We start from the raw sequence: 17,050 nt of genomic DNA on the forward strand, positions 1-17,050 counted from the left end.
TACTTTAGTGGGGTTTTTTTTTTTTCATGATTCCATAATATTTTCCTCAGAATATTTTATTTTTCTTCTGCTTGATCTGCAAAAACAGTTACAACTGATTACAGTTTTTTTTAAGAGTTTCTTAAAGCCAGAAGATTGGAATGTTAACCATTTGCTGCCTGCCCTATGGCTGAATGGCGGCTGGCAAATGTCATCAGCGTTCCGGGAGGACGTCCTCCCGCACATGCACAGATTGCGCTACTGCAGAGCGGCGCAGCCTGTCACCGGCCGTGTACCTCGGACACGGCCGATGACAGATCTGAGTATCAGCCCCATTGCCAGTACCATGTGACCTGCTGTGACCAATCACAGCAGGTCACATGACAGTTGTATACAATGGATGGCTTCATTCATGCCATCCATTGTATACTACTGCCTAGCTGTGAATGGTCACAGCTAAATCACATGCACATGTCATGTGATTAGCTATGGCCAAATCACAGCTAAGCACAAAAAAAAACCCCTGAATGAATCGATGTCATTCAGGTAAATGCTTGCTTATAGCAAAGTAATTCTTTGCTATAAGCAAATTGTGTAAAAAAAATAAATACTGATTACTTCCCCAAAGTAGTACAATGTTACTATGGTAACATTGTACTAATTTGGTCATAGTGAAATATGAAAAAAAAAATCTTAAAAAAAACAAAACAATTTAATAAAAAATAAAAATTAAAAATAAAAAAAAATATATAATTGTTTTTCCATACTGTCACCAGTCAGTGTCCCTGATCACCGCCATGCCAGTTATATGACGACGCAGTACTGCACTGGTAACAATATGTAAAAAAAAAAAAAAAAAAAAAAAAAAAAAAAAATAGTGAAACGTATTTTGTCATTTTTTGGAAAATTACAAAATTAAAAAAATTAAACTTCAAAAAACTCACCATGCCTCTTATGAAGTACGTCGGACTGTCTACTTTGCAAAAAGGGGTCATTTGGGGGATATCTGTACTGTTTTGACATTCTTGGACCTCAAGAAATTAGATTGGCTGTCAGTACTTCAGGATTGATCAATATTCAGATCTATACCATAGTTTGTGAACTCTATAACTTTCCTACAAACTAAAAAATACATCCTAATTTGGGTTATTTTCACCAAAGACATGTAGTAGAATACATCTCGGCCTAAATTTATGAAGAACATTTATTCGCAAACTTTTATAACAGAAACAAAGAAAAATTTTTTTTTTTTCAAAGTTTTTGGTCTTTTTTTGTTAATTTAGCAAAAAATAAAAACCCCAGCGGTGATTAAATACCACCAAAAGAAAGCTCTAGTTGTGTGAAGAAAATGATAAAATTTTAGTTTGAGTATAGTGTTGTATGACCGCGCAATTGTCATTCAAAGTGTGAGAGCGCTGAAACCTGAAAACTGGCCTGGGCAGGAAGGTGTAAAATTGCCCGGTATTGAATTGGTTAAATGAAAATAGTTTTGAGGCATGTCTGTGATTAGTTTTTTTTTCTACACAAACAATTGAATGAACATTTTCCAAGAGTGGGGATTTCATATTTTTTGCCAGGGGTTGTATGAAAGTTTGTAGACACTTTCACTTTTGCACAAACTAATCAATATACAATTATTGGGATTTTTTTTTTTTTTACATAAAATATGTAGCAGAATACATTTTGGTCTAAATTCATGAAGGAATTTTTAACTTTTTTTAATTGGACGTGATGTATAGCAAAAAATATATTTTTTTTTCAAAATGTAGTCTTTTGTTTATAGCATAAAGTAAAAACCACAGAGGTGATCAAATACCACCAAAAGAAAGCTCTACTTGTGGGAAAAAAAATGACAATTCAATTAAATTAATGCAGCGCCATATTGCAAAAATGGCCTGGTCGGGAAGGGGAAGAATCTTCTGAAGGGCAAGTGGTTAACTACCATTCGAACAATCCTTCGTTGCAATCTGATCAATCTTTCTCTTTTGTCCACATCCAGGGAGATTAGCTACAGTGCCATGGACTGTAAACTTGACAATGTTGCACAGTGGACACAGGAACATTAAGATCTTTGGAGATGGACTTGTAACCTTGAGATAGGTCATGCTTTTTCACAATTTTTATCTCAAATCCTCAGTTATTTGCTGCTCCTTCTCTTATCCATGCTCCATGTGGCACACAGAGACACGCAACAGAAAGGTTGAGTCAATTTTTCACCAGTTTTACTGGTTGCCAATGTGATTTCTATATTGTCAGCACCTGGTAATTGCTACAGGTGAGTTTAATTACAAATTACAGGAGCATCACAAACTTGGAATGCAATTATTTCTTACAATTTTGAGACGGTGCCAATATATTTGTCCAGTCCATTTTTGGGGTTTTGCATGGAATGAGTCAGATTTGGCTTTTTGTCTCTCCACTTTTTTTGTGTCATACCAACACAAACAAAAGAAATAAACATAAGAATACCTAAACATTTGTAATAGCAAGAATTTTCTGGGCAAAATGGTGCATTATCTAACAGATGCAGGGGTGCCAATATTTTCGGCCGTGACTGTATTTTAAGTGTTTTCTTATATTTGATTACACAAAGAGTTTAAAGCACCTGGAGCAACATAGCAATAACAGTGACATATTCTTCATCTTAGCAAGAGGACTGGGTGTTATAAAGCTGAACTCAGGAGAAAATAAATCTATCAAAGATTTATCACAGGGGTAACCAACCCGCAGCCCCAGCACGCCTGGAGAGAGGCTGTGCAACAGTGGCCTGCACAGACAAGCCCAGTCTGTAGGGATGCTGTGCAAGTATAGCAGCTGCAACAGCCAGCATTGTCAAGCCAAGCAAATGCACACCTGAGGGATGCTGGGGCTGCCCTCTTTGCAATAGCACTGGAAGAATGGAATGCAGGGGCACCAGGTGAGTAAATGCTAGATGGCCAGATCTAGAGGGATGCTGCTCACCCTCCTCTTCTCCCCCCCACACAGCCTGTACATAGGCTACATTCACACCAGTGATTAGGGCAGCAGTTCCTCCTCCAGCTCTCAGCAAGTAGCTGTGGGGGTAGGGTGCGGTCACAGGCAGTCACACCGATTCGCAGTTCTCAGCCCAGCCAAGGATCATTGGAGGTAATCTGACTGTGCAGAGAGCCACCAGCGACCCGTCCTTAGAGTGAGCGGGGTAAGCAGCCGCACCTACTTGCTGAGACACAAAAACAGCTGCTCATCAGCTATCCTTATTGTAAATCAAACACCATGTCAGTCAAATATCACACTAGTTTCTTGTTGCAAACTTTTAGAATAAAAAAAATTACAAAAACAATGAAGTTTTATTACTGATAGGTAACCCCTTGACACCAACATCATACAAATATGCAGCCTCACAGAACTGGGATTTTTTTTTCCATGGGGCAGCATATTTGTGTACCTGTCCCAGCACAAAGACTGGAGTGTCACTGAGCCCCAGGTCCCGTTGTAAAGAACAGGCCCTGGGACTCCCAATTCCAGGTCACGTGATTGCTGAGATAGCCTCTGATTGGCTATCACCGTGATCAGTCACTGTGAAGCACCTCCCCAGTTTTTTTTTTTTTTTCTTTTATTCTCTCCAAATGGAGACGAAAGATGCATTGCATCTTTTGCTCTCTCCTTGCTGAGGAAAAAAAAAAAATTATAAATCCCTAAAACAAAGGTTTAAACTAGTTCAGTGCCAGGGTTAGTCTGTTTAAAAAAAATCCTGACCTTTACCCAAATTGGTATCTGTGGTTTAGGTTAAAAAAAACAAAACAAAAAGCACACTATTGTTTTTGGGCTGTAATACAGGTACAAAAACAAACACACACATATGGGATCACTGCGATTGTCAAGAGCTAGGAAATTTATTTTGGGTTATTCTTTGGTGGTATGTTATGGTAGTAGCAAGAAACACACAGCTAAAATTTAAAAAAAAAAAATTTTTTTTATTACAATTTTGGGCCAGGTTTCCTTTGGTAATTTAAAACAACAACAAACAATCAGGAGATATCCATTACCATTTACCACCAAACAAAAGCCCAATTTGTCCTGAAAAAAACAAGGTATAATTCACCTGGATGTACAAAGTAGTTGTGGTGATATGTACGGTTTTACTAACACATCAAAGTTGTAAAATTTTACTTCGGCTTTAAGATTTGTTTTACCATTAGATGTGAAGGAGTTAACTTATGATCTGCTCAACTTTTTCTGCTCATCAGCTATCATTGTTGCTGTGTTTTATGTGTGACCCAAGACAATAACTCTTCTTCCAATGTGGCCCAGCAAGGTGAAAAGGGTGGACACCCCTAATTCAGAGCTTTACATACCATTTGCAGTTTTTTTTTTTCCTCCTTCTGATGCTCAGGCTCAAGTAGTAGCAGAGTAGGTGCCTAATAACATTACAAAACAACCCATTTCTGATTCTCAGTCTGCTTCCTCACTGCTGGGATAATGGAGATGTAACTCCCCCCTTAGCAGCATGGTTGTGATGCCTGTAGTATAGAGATACTAGCAGTGGCCCTCCATGATTCTACTGCTCCTCCCATGCCTACTGCAGGTGATAGGTCAATGCTTTCTACAATGTGCTACTGAGAGCACATTACAAAAGGTCTTGGGGAGCCAAGTTCACTTCAGCTAAAACAAGATCTCTTACAAATGTAGTAGTGTTGAGATAAACCAATTACCACCAACAAGAGTGCTTACAATGGTCAGCTTTTATTTATTCCTGTAAATCCTTTATCCCAAAAGAAAAAAAAAATTGCTGTAACTGCAGTGCAAATTGGAATTTGGCTTCAATTTGTTAGAGTATCTAAATCTGCTAGTATATCTAACACTCCCCTCTCTTGTAGGCAGACGATGCTGCTGTCCAAAGATGGCCCTGTGCTCAGAGTGTAGGCACCCTAATACAGAAGGTGTGTTACTGGCCAGAGCACCAGCTGAAGAAAAGAAAAAATAAAACACAAGCAGCCACCACCGCTAATGATTGGAAAGCTGCAATAGAATACATTTTTGGTTTTGTGTTTAATACCGCTTTAAAAGGGATAGCACAACGGAGGCAAAAAGAAACCCCCATACAATTGATATCAGTAAATTGTACGGTTTCTATTCTGATAAAGTTCCTCTATGAAAACAATCAATATACGGTGTTTTCAAGTAAAAGCTATATTGTTAAAATACTGTGGGCTTGCTATTGCTATCCACACAATCAAAGATATTTTGTGAAGAACGGCTTTTCCATCACCACAATGCACAGGCCGTTAAGGCCCTATTAACACTTGTGACTGTGCTGTTGCAATTAGCTTTGGGAGACCCAATGGGATTTTTCCTGCTTTAAGCCACTGACAGGAACCCCCCCACTGCAAGACCGCTTCTGCAGCAATTTACAGCCAATTGCATGTAAACTGCTCATGCAGAGATTACCTGCGAATGATCAGCCCTGGTTGCAAACTGTCTGCATCTAGTGCCAATCATCTGCAGGTAATCATTTCATGAGCCAACACATGTGACCACCACTATTCAACCACAAATAGCTGCAGGCGCAGTCAGCCTCCCACAGCTTTCAATGGGGCTTCCTGCCCACAGTTAATCACTGGGAATCCCTGCTGGGTCTTCTACAGCTAATTGCAGGTGGTCCCATTCGCAAGTGTGAATGGGGCCTTAAAGTGGCTCCAAAACTAAAATATTTACTCAAATGCATTCCATGCATCAAGGTAAACCCCCCCCCCCCCCCCCCCAGAAAACTAAAAATTGCTGTTCCTTTCCTTCCCCACTTTCCTGAGTCCTGTATTGATCCCATCACTATACCCAGCTGCAGTTCTTCCCTGGCCTTACTCTACTCACAGGAGGATCGGCCAGCAATGGAAACCAGTGGCTCCTGCTGCTATCAAATTATGTAAACAGAGAGCAGGGGGCTGAGCTGTGAGTGTGGCCTGTGCCTACACTATCCTGCATGTCTGTTACCATATCAAGCTGCTTGCTGAGAAAGTAGATACAGAAAAGGAGGCGCTAATATTGCCAGCAGAGAACCCCAGAAGAGGACAGGGTTGTTCTGTGCAATAATATTGCACAGAGCAAGTAAGTATAACAGGTTAGTTTTAATGAAAACAATTTTTGCTTTAGCAACACTTTAAGTTCACATAGGGATACAAATAAAATATGTAAATGTGATGTCAGTAGGCACTGATGTATTGACCAAAGTTCTGTTCTGCGAGAAAAGAAAATATGACACGACAACCAGAATTTAAATATTTATTCTTAAACCATTTAAAATCCCCTGAAATATTGAAATAAGCTTACTCTATTAACAGATTTACAAGAGTAATGACTACGAAGGATATAAGGGTACCACTGTTTTTTTTTTCTTTTTAAACATTTTCTTTTTTTCCTCTCTGAAGTTCTTATAAAGCTTTCTGAGTGACTGTATTTACAACTTTTACTGCTTATATATTTATAAAAATATTTTATTTTTTAACCATAACATTGTTTTCAAAAACTATTTTCAGACTTTCTCAAGATATAAATTTGAAGTGAGTCTCAGAGAGCAGAAAACGCAAACAGAAATGTTTCCTTAAAATGAAAAACAAGAAAGGAATTAAAAGTGAACTCAATTGTGTAGGCACCACTAAATAAGTTGCTTGCTCCTTGGCTTTAGCCAGTTACTAGTTTTCAAGTGTCCCCCTTAAAGCAGGAATTCTGTTGAGGGCCATCTACCTACCCTGCAGTGGAAATAAGCATGCTGCAATTTGAATCTTTTTTTCTACCATTACAGTATCTCAGGCTTGTGCTTCCATTTCTGTACTGCTTTTATTTGCTAGATTTCAGGTTTATTAGACCTTGAAAATCAAGCACACAGGAAACCAGATGCTTTTCCTTCCATCCAGTTGCTGAGTAAGCTTTTCTGTCTTCTAGCTAGGTTGCTGCCTGAAACTGTTGCAGATTGCATCTTAAAAAAAAATGTTCTTGGTGGCACTGACAAAGCTCTAGTTTTCACTGCTCAGCGATTAGCTGCATTAGCTAAAAGCCAATCACAGAACAACTATGGGGAGAGCATATTCTAAATTATAGACACCTGAACACCTAGGATAAGGAAACAAATGGTGATAAGACCTCAAACTAGGCTGTGATCTTTTAGTCTTACAAAATGCTGATGAAATGCAAAAAAGTGGGGAATCCGCATGCTGTAGCTTTAAGCAAAATAAAAAAAAGTGAAGATCGCCCAAAAATATAGATGTTATTGGCTGATCAGTTCTAAAACAATCTTATCTTCCTGACAATTGGCCTGTAAAGGAGTTCTGTTAACTGCTCCACAGAAACACAGTGAACTGTCAACATCAATTTCAAGAATGTATTTTGTAAGCACCTACTATGACTTCGGGATGATTTAAGCAATGGTCTAGACAAGGCAATCCAATCCCAGCATCAGTTCAGAGTAAAACTCAAGCTACACTGGTAGGTGACATTCCAGGAAAAGGCCCCATGGCATCATTGGCAAAAAGCTTAAGTGTGGCTAAGACATTGTGCTACCAGATCTTCACCACAAAAGCAGTCCATACACTGCAGGGACCTATAAAACAGTCAATGGACACTGCAGCATGCTCATTTGCATCAGATACTGGCGGACGCATCCCTTTAAAACACAAAATGTCTTTTAGTAGAAAACCCTAAACACTGCAATGGCAATTAGATAAAAGGTGGAGGTCACGCACCTTTACATTATATAGATTTGGCAGACAGGTTGGAGTCCATTTGGTGCGTGAGAGACTGGCCACACATTACAAATGAGAAATGGGAGGCCAAAGTCTCTGGCACGTATAAGTAAAGAGCCCAATCAACAAAAATTACCAAGGATATTAAAAAAATATTTAGGGCTCAAATCATAAAAATGCACACAAACATTATAATATTATAATATAGCAAGAACACATTATAATATTATAATTACACCACCTGCAAAGGAACAAAGTACATGCGGAAGCAAACATTTGAACTATTTATAATATATATATATACACATACATACATGTACATGGGGTGAACTGAGGAACACCCCATCAAGCAGTACCATAAATACAGTTATCGACCATTTACAGTTCCGCCGGCTGTTTGGAAAGTTTTTTTCTGCTTTTTACTGCCAAAACATCAAGTCTATTTTCATGACTTTTTTTTTTATAACTTAGTTAACTGTATATTAAATGGTAAATACAGACTTAAAATACACTTTCACAGGAGTATAAATACATCATGGTGCTGATGAAGAAGGGTGGAAAAAAACAGGAAAGATGTAATATAATACACAAGAGCATTAAATGCTGGGGGATGCTGGTGTAAACCATTGTCTATACACAGAGTGAAGAGGATCAGGTTTTAATGATAAATAATGTGGACATGTCACCTTCTAGAACACACAACACTGCGTGTTTAAAAAAAAAAAAAAAAGTGAGTCACCTGATGCTGCCTTTGCTGATTTCTGATATGGCGATCTTAGCATATTTTCAAGTGCAAGCTCCAGCCACTCCCAAAGTTTCAATCCTGCGGCATTCCCTTATACAGTACCATGGCAAAGCTGCACTTTCAGACTGATGGGTATGCCACACACAGTAGGAGAGCAATTCTCTTTCAGGGAATGAGTGGTCAATATACAGTCATTCAGGTGTGTAAAGGATAAACCAATACACAACATATACTTCCACTTATTGAGCTCCAATGCCCATCTTCAACAACCCTTGAAAGTCACATTACTTTAAAGCCCAACTCCAGCTTTGCCATCACTTTAGGTTGGGTCAAGCTGACCTAAACAAACTATTTCCTTTACTACTACATGTGGCCATTGTCAGCACTCTATAAACTAGATATAGCATTAGCTACGCACAGTGCTGTGTTTCTTCAGCAGCACTGGGACTTCCTGTCCTGTTCACGGAACAAAACCAAGTCAGGCTGAGTGCTCACGAAGCTTTGTATTTTATTAATACAAGGCTCTCTCTAAATGGCTGAAGTAGAAGTTGTGACGTCTCCCTGCCTCTATACCTCAGCCATTTAAAGGAAGCCTTGTATTCATTACTAAAAATACAAAGCTTCCACAGAATTCCTTAATAGTGCACAGACTGACTTGTTTTTGTTCTGGCAGCAGATGGCAAGTCGTATTGCTGCTGGAACACAGAACTGTATACTGCACATAGTTGATGCTAAAGGAAATAGTTCAGCCCAAACAAGTGATAAGGAGTTAGGCATTAACCTACTCTGCTGCAAAGCAGCCTGCTAGGTGCCACACAGTCTCCTATGAAGTAAAGATCTTTGCAGATAAAGAATGTGATTTGCATAGACATCTGTGTCAGAGGTCTTGCCAATCATACCTGAAATCATGTCCCCCGACTTTGAAATTGTGCGACTTCACTGTAAGTCACATGATTTCAAAGTCAAGCTTGATGTGACGGGGGTGTTAAAAGTATGCAGCTTTTAGGAACAAGCATTAGAGCCCAAAGTACACTTGCACAGGTGTACTTACACTTTAAAAACTAAATTAAATCTGGAATCTAATTTTTCTGATGTCACCAGCTGGCATACTGAATTGTGTGGGCACCTTCATACATCACAACTGTAATTCTAGAGGAAAGACAACCCCTCAGATTTTCTATAGATAAGCCTCTTCTCTTTCACTCTGCCTGAGTCTGTAAAACATGACAGTGTTTGCACAGAGCTGCCAACTTCCCACCCTTCAATAGGGTGGAAATATAAGCCCCCATACCTGGATGCCCTGCTCCATTAGCGAGGGCATGGAAGTGTGAAAAGACTGCAAAGGAGTGTGGCTTGGCAAGTATACATGCCTGGGATGTGTACTACAAGCAGTCACCCTGCTTTGAATGGAAAAGTGACAGTGTCTCTAAGACAGTTAAGTAGAACAGGCAGCAATATCCTCATATGCAGTGTATAGGGAAAGAATTACAAAAATAAAAATGGTGAGTTAAACATACCCTAGAAACACAAGTTTCACATTACTTTCCCTCACATCCATTCTGTTTCTGCTATCTTCTTACAATACCAGTCTTCCACAGCTTCATCCCTCTAGTGCTGCCATGGTTAGAAAATCAGCTTAGATCTTAAACGGAAGAAAAAAAAAAAAAAGCCTCTCAGCCTACAATAAAATCTGTCCTGCAGCATTATATGTTTCCTACAACATGACAAGTCCACTTTACAGCCCTTGCTCTCATTATAGAACGTATTGTGCACTGTCTTTCAACAGGCTCTTTCCCTAACAAAAAAACCCTACATCACATTGCTGCAATGTACAACAGGGACACTGGAAGCAAGAACTTAAATGTTAGACATCCTTGGTCTAACAGCAAAAAAGTACAAATAAAATGTATTGCTTTCATTCTCATTAAAGAAAACAGAAGATGCACAAAGACCTTACAAACCAGAAAGTCTTATGTCACACATTGGAGCAAAGCTGCATTTTTATCTCCACCCCAGACAAGCAAATATTGCTGCTTTTCCATTTAGTGATTCAGATCTACAAATAAAGAGTGACCAAGGTGGAATTAATCTAAAACAAATATGGTTTCCTACAAAAAAAAAAAAAAAAACAGCAGATCTGCATTCAGATTTCAAGGCTTTGAGTTTGAAGGCGATATATTCCAGCAAATTGTTTAGCATAGCGTGTATGACACAGTCTTGGACACAGCTGCTTAGTTTGTCCAGTGTGGGGATATGTTTTTTTCCTTTTAAAGAGAGTACCTGACAGCCACAGACAACTGAGGAAGCAATTCTGATAGCTACATCAAATAGGCATGAGAAGGCAGCATATAAGTTTACTGGGAACATCCGTGTGGAAGCTGTAAAGTAGGCCAAGCCTACATTCACACAGGCAACAAATTCTTCAGTTTATACTGTAATAAGCTGCATTTTCAGTATTGTTAAAGTGCATCTAACCCAAAGAACAAAAATGTAACATATCACAGCTTACCAGTAGTTGTGGTGGGTGCATCCCCCCCCACCTTTTCCTTTGTTTAATTGATGTTCCCACCACTAGTACTTCTCGTCCTAGGGTGCCAACTCTCACTCAGAACACTGAAGGTATGTTATGGTGGAGAACCTTTGTCACCCTAGGCTGCCCTCTTGATTTGGACATACAAACATCTCTACCTCCACCCCTTCATAAACATCATAATTACATGCATAGAGTGCTGGAAAAGTAACAGCATTTGAGATTATATTTATGTACAGAAGCTGCAAAAACCCTGGATTTCTACCAGGAACGTATTTTTCTGTACTTCCACAAAAAAAAAAAAACACGCCCACACTAGATTAAAACAAAAACCAATGCACCCATCGTTATCAAGGACTGGTAAGCTGTGTTTTTTTTTGATTTAGATATACTTTAAGCACATAAAATGGCCACTTTCATTTTATGCAGCTGACAGATACGCTAACCTTGATATTTCAGAAAATGCCAGAAAACTGAATTAACTAGCTTCTTATACTTTACGGAGACTCAGAGGATGATATTTTGTGCCTCATAGTAAGCTGAAGAGACGTTCTTGGTCATAGCTAGGGTTGCGCTTAGCAGTATTTGGACTGAGTTCATCACTGCTCATGTCCACCACTGTACATTTCCTCTCAGTACTGGAGAGAGAGAGAAATATGACACAGCCATGGACCACCAAGGTGGTTTGAGGCAATAATTGATTCACGTGTTGTAAATATTTGGGTCTTCTGTTCTCAGATCTACCCGCCAGGGCCTACAAAAAAAAAAAAACCAGCCAGCATTGGATCCATGCTTAAAATATAAGGATTGGATAAACATTAACTTTCAGTGGCACTCGCTTCTGCATTTCTACAATTTACTAGACAGGTGACAGAATAAGACAATCTTGGCTGCCAAACATCTTTTGACTGGGGCTCAAAGAGCCATAACAAAGAACTTGTTCAAAGTCTACACAGTGTCATAAGCAAATGCTAGCTGTACAGCAGCTCCAATGTGCCTTAATGAAAGAGAACCACTGTATACCACAAACATGCTCATCCACCAAGTAATGGTGGAAGTCTCACAAATAAAACAGACCAGTAGATTCAGTCAGTGAACAGTGCAACAAACATACAACCACTTGCGCATCTTTCTAACTTAACAACTGTTATCCAACATGGAAAAAAAATTAACAGCATTTCAACATTTACAGGATTAAACAAAAGATTAAAGTAGTAAAAGTTCAGTCTTTACAAAATAATTTCCTGAAAATATAAAAACCCATTTACACCATCACAAAAAAAATGAAATAATTAACAAAACAGGGAAGAAAAATAGAAAACAAAATCGCTAAAGGTTCTTTTCTTTCCAAACTGTCGATCATAGTCACATGGATGTGTATCGTGAAGATCCGAAAGGCACAAGGAGCTGAAAATGCTAAGCATGGCCAGGCGGTGAGTATACTGGGTGGGTGTCCCTCTGCCATTCTCATACAGCAGTGTCATGGTCTTAAGATGAGGATACTACTTAGGAGTCACCAACAGAAAACCTAGAAGAAGGGAAAAAGACAAACAAGTCAACTTCAGCTTAAAGCAAACCAATCATTTATAACATTTAACATGGTATAGAGCGGGTGTCGGCAACCCGCGGCTCCGGAGCCGCATGCGGCTCTTTTTCACCTTTCCTGCGGCTCCGGAGCACACTGCCCACCAGGTGACAGGCAATAGGGTCGGCAAGCCGCGGCTCTTTTAATGTAGATCTTCTGTGTGCCGGGCGCCCGCTGGCAAACATTGGCTGTCAGGATGTAGGCGGGGCAGCCCGGATGTAGGCGGGGCAGCGTGACGAACTCCTCTCCTCTCACAGTCCGCCCTGAAGACCAGAACGGCGCGGGAACCCAGCGAGAGGAACGCGCGGAGCAAAGGTAAGTGAATTCACACAATATGGGGAATGAATTACTATGGGGGATGAATTACTATAGGGGGGATGAATTACTACAGGGGGGATGAATTACTACAGGGGGGATGAATTACTACAGGGGGGATGAATTACTATATGGGGGATGAATTACTATATGGGGGATGAATTACTATGGGGGGGATGAATTACTATGGGGGGGATGAATTACTATAGGGGGGATGAATTACTATAGGGGGGATGAATTACTATAGGGGGGATGAATTGCTATAGGGGGGATGAATTGCTATAGGGGGGATGAATTACTATAGGGGGGATGAATTACTATATGAGGGATGAATTACTATATGGGGGATGAATTACTATGGGGGATGAATTACTATGGGGGATGAATTACTATATGGGGGATGTATTTTCAGTTTTAAAAATGTTTCTCTCAAAATAAATTTCAATCGTGGTTTTGGCGAGATTTGGCTCAGTCGAAAAAAAAGGTTGCCCACCACTGACCTAAGGCTATGATTGTGATTATGACGATACACTGTGGCCCTGATTAACCCTTTGCTTACTGGGCCCTTAAACCCCCTTCATGACCAGAGCGTTTTTTGCAATATATGCAGTGTCGGATTTGTTTTAAATGTTGCAATGGTTTTGCGGCTCCCAGTCTTTTTTTCCCTCTCGGAAATGGGTCCAAGTGGCTCTTTATGTCTTAAAGGTTGCAGACCCCTGGTATAGAGGTATCTCTCTTATGATTTCTGGGAATAACTCAAGCCTCTACAACCCTGGTACCAACACTTGGTCCGCAGACCAGTGAGCGCCATAAAGAAAGCAGATTGGCTGCACCGAACACTGAATGAGAAAGACTGTACAAGCAAGCAAAATAACAGCCTGATGGAAAAAAAAAAAAAAAGTGGCACTGGAGTGTGCGATGGTGTTTCAATGTTACTGACTACAATGTGGGGGGGAGAAGTGGGCGAATAATATTACAGCCACTGACCCCAATGCAGGGTGGAGGTGGGGGAAAATATCACTACCAGTGACCATGATTTTCAGGGGGGGTATAGGGTTGCTGAAGGTTCTTATTACACTCACTGACACCGATGCTGGGGCTATTCTTGCATCCAATGACACCACTGCTGGGAATTTATGACTGAACTCACTGACACCAATACTGGTGGTTTTTGCACTCCAACTTCAGTGTACATTGCGATAAACTCCTGAAAATGCAGCAGGACCAAAATTTCAGGGTGCTTAGGTACAAAAATGTGCTGCTCTTGTGCAGCTGCACTTTAAGTGATCCATAATTTTCAAGTTGCACCACTGCTATACAGCCTTTATTCCCAAAAATCTGAAGGGACATTTCTTGTTCAAAGACCGATTCGTTGCCCTGGGAATCCTGTCCCAAACTCTCTGCACCCATCAAAAATCTCAAAGTATGGACATGTCGTTCGGAGAAAGACTATGGACTGCAAAGTCGACACCTTCTCTAAAAGGGGTTTGGGAGGCAAGCACTATGAATTTTACACCAGCCATTGATACTACCTGCATTTTTTGCACCCGAGATGTTGGTTGAGGCAGCACCACTCAACTTGAACAGGATACTCCTTCAAATAAAATAATTCAATCTTTGCCAGTCCTGGAAAAAGTGGCCTTCATTTCAGTTGCCTTGGCAGAGGACATAGAGTTTACAGTGACATCTGCTGTGCTGATCAATTACACAAGAACAGAAACTTGGTTGAAGTCGTGGCAAGGGAGCACAACATTCAAATCCAAATTAAGTGGTCTGCCAGGTAAAACTTGTCTGGTTCAGAATTGTCTTCTGTACTCCAAAGATCCGCTGCCAAAAAAAATTTTTTTCCCAATCCAAATAAGCAGTCAGGAAGAAAAGTATTTTCATCTGGACAACACACAGGCAAAGAAACTAAGTTTCAAATGTCAAATAAAGGGTTGGTTCACACAGAAAGGTAAAGAAAGCAAATGTCTGTCTGTACTTAACCCTGGAGAAGGTGTACAGTTTACAAGACACAGCGAATCATCCAGGAACCTCAGAGTGCACAGACACCATGAAGCTCATTGGACGCATGATGGAAGCTATACCAGGACTCAGTTGCACTCCAAAACCATCCAGAATCATGTCCTCTCTCTGAGATGGTGGTCAACGTTTGCTGGATGTGAGAATCTCCCTCACAAGGGAAGTGTAGGAATTCCTCAGCTGGACTGACAAGCAGACTCTGAAACATTGGCGGAAGTGGAAAGAACTCAATCCAGTCAGAATAACCCACAAGTGCTTGGGGACAGGGCACCCATTCGGCAGATCTCCTAGCCAAGGGAAAATGGAATCCGGCAAGGGCAAGGAACTCCTCAAACCTGAAGGAACTGACTGCAGTGTCAAAAAGCCCTCTTGGCCTTTCAACAAAGGATCAAGGTCAAGGAGGATTAAGTTCTCCCAAACAACATGACCACAGTCACCTATTTAAACAGGCAAGGGGGATACCCAATCACCAAGGTTAACTGAAGTAGCCGGAGAGCTTTTAGGCTGGGCAGAAGCAAGATCATGTAAACCTACAGGCACACAGTTTAAAATCTGGAAGAAATCAGCCAGTCAGAATAGTGTCTCAACCAGGCAACTTTCTCCCAGATCTGCAAGAAGTGGAGGACACCTACCATAGGTCTATTTGCCAACAGAAGAATGCAAATCTGAGAAAAATATCTGGCTACAAAAAGATCCTCGAAGCGCAGGCACAGACGCTCTAACATGACTGTTGGAAGATGATCTCTATGCCTTTTTGGCTAATCCCATGGGTACTGCAAAAGCTACAGACGTCTCAAACCAAGGTCATTCTGATTGCACCTTTTTGGCAGAAAAAAAAAAAATCATGGTTCTCCATCCTAAATGAATGGAGTTTAGTGGACCCTTGGTTTTTGCCACCTACTCGGAACCTTTTATCATAAGGGAGAATACATACTCCTCACCCAAAGAGGCTCTCCTTGACAGCATGGCTACTGAGTGGGAAAAGCCTAATAAAGAAAGTCTTATCAACTAAAAGTTGTCTCCACCATTCTAAGTGGCCTTAAAAACTCTACAAACGCCATTTACGATAAAATTTGGAAGAGATTCCCCCACTGGAAGGAAGAAAACAGACTGCTCAAGGCACTAACCCTGAATGCAGTCCTATAATTTTTACAAGCAGGGGCAAATCAGAATCTGTCAACACTCTCAAAGCACAAATAGCTGCCTTATCTAATTTTTGGTGCTAAAGTTGGCAGAGAATCCTCTAGTTAGAAGGTTTCTTAAGGCAATCGCAAGAAGGAACGCCCATTGCAGATCCAAGTTTCCTGCTTGCAATTTAGGTGTCCTAGGAATCTTTCAACATAAGCCCTTTGAGCCTCTGGATGAATGTTCAATTAGATTTTTAACACTCAAGTCTGTAGTTCTAGTAACCTTGGTCTCAACTTGCAGAGTCAATGAGTTACACGCTTTGTCTGTGATAGAGCCTTACTACACCATTTTAATGGACAAAATTATTCTCACTTTCATCCAGCATTTATACCAAAAGTTGTATTGGACTTTCACAAATCCAAAGACATTATAATCACTTCCTTTTGCAAAATCCTACAAATGACAAGGAAAAAGACTAACAAGATTGATGTAAGACTATGTCCCATCTCGGACCCGGCAGTAGGGTGGTTTACACACAATCCGGTCACCAGGATTGTGTCTAAAACTGACAGGCAGACTTCTGGCTGTCAGGTTGAGGCACTCTAGCAGTTGCACTGCTGCCTGACTGCTAACACACATCCCCAGTACCAGCAGCTTCCGCAACGTAATCCAGGCTCCACCCTCCGATCTGCAGGCCCGAGGTAGACATGATGGGTACCGACGGGTGGAAGGGAGGGAGGAGAGCGGCCACATGTTACATATCGCCATGCACGCCAGAGTGAGCAATACTTCTAGCACCAGACCTCCACAACACTAAACTGATGACCTATAGGAGGCTTTTGAAGTGTCGCCTATAGAAAATATAGGGTACTAAAGTTTGTCACCATTTGCAAACAAATTGAGGGATTGACATGTTTGGTATTTATTTACTCGGTGAAACCTTGTCTTTTAGATTTTACCAAAAATTTGTGCAATTTATTGAGTGCCCTAAAATTCACTTTAGTGTTTTGTATTGACATTTTGACACTGAAATG

At 40.5% G+C, this 17,050-nt stretch overlaps 1 protein-coding gene across 1 annotated transcript in view; it reads right to left on the reverse strand.

Annotated features, from left to right (window-relative positions):
- Positions 1 to 6,220: 6,220 nt before the first annotated feature.
- The window catches only part of STK26 (serine/threonine kinase 26), a 149,549-nt gene continuing 138,719 nt past the window's right edge, over positions 6,221 to 17,050 (reverse strand). The window contains exon 11 of the mRNA XM_089657954.1: positions 6,221 to 12,494. Coding sequence (XP_089514080.1) covers positions 12,473 to 12,494 — 22 coding nt within the window. The 3' untranslated portion in view covers positions 6,221 to 12,472. The remainder of the gene's footprint in view (positions 12,495 to 17,050) is intronic.

The sequence above is a fragment of the Staurois parvus genome, unplaced genomic scaffold (genome assembly GCF_062004578.1).
Source record: "Staurois parvus isolate SC_StPar_1 unplaced genomic scaffold, SC_StPar_1.0 ptg001045l, whole genome shotgun sequence".
In the NCBI taxonomy this organism is placed as follows: Eukaryota; Metazoa; Chordata; class Amphibia; order Anura; family Ranidae; genus Staurois; species Staurois parvus.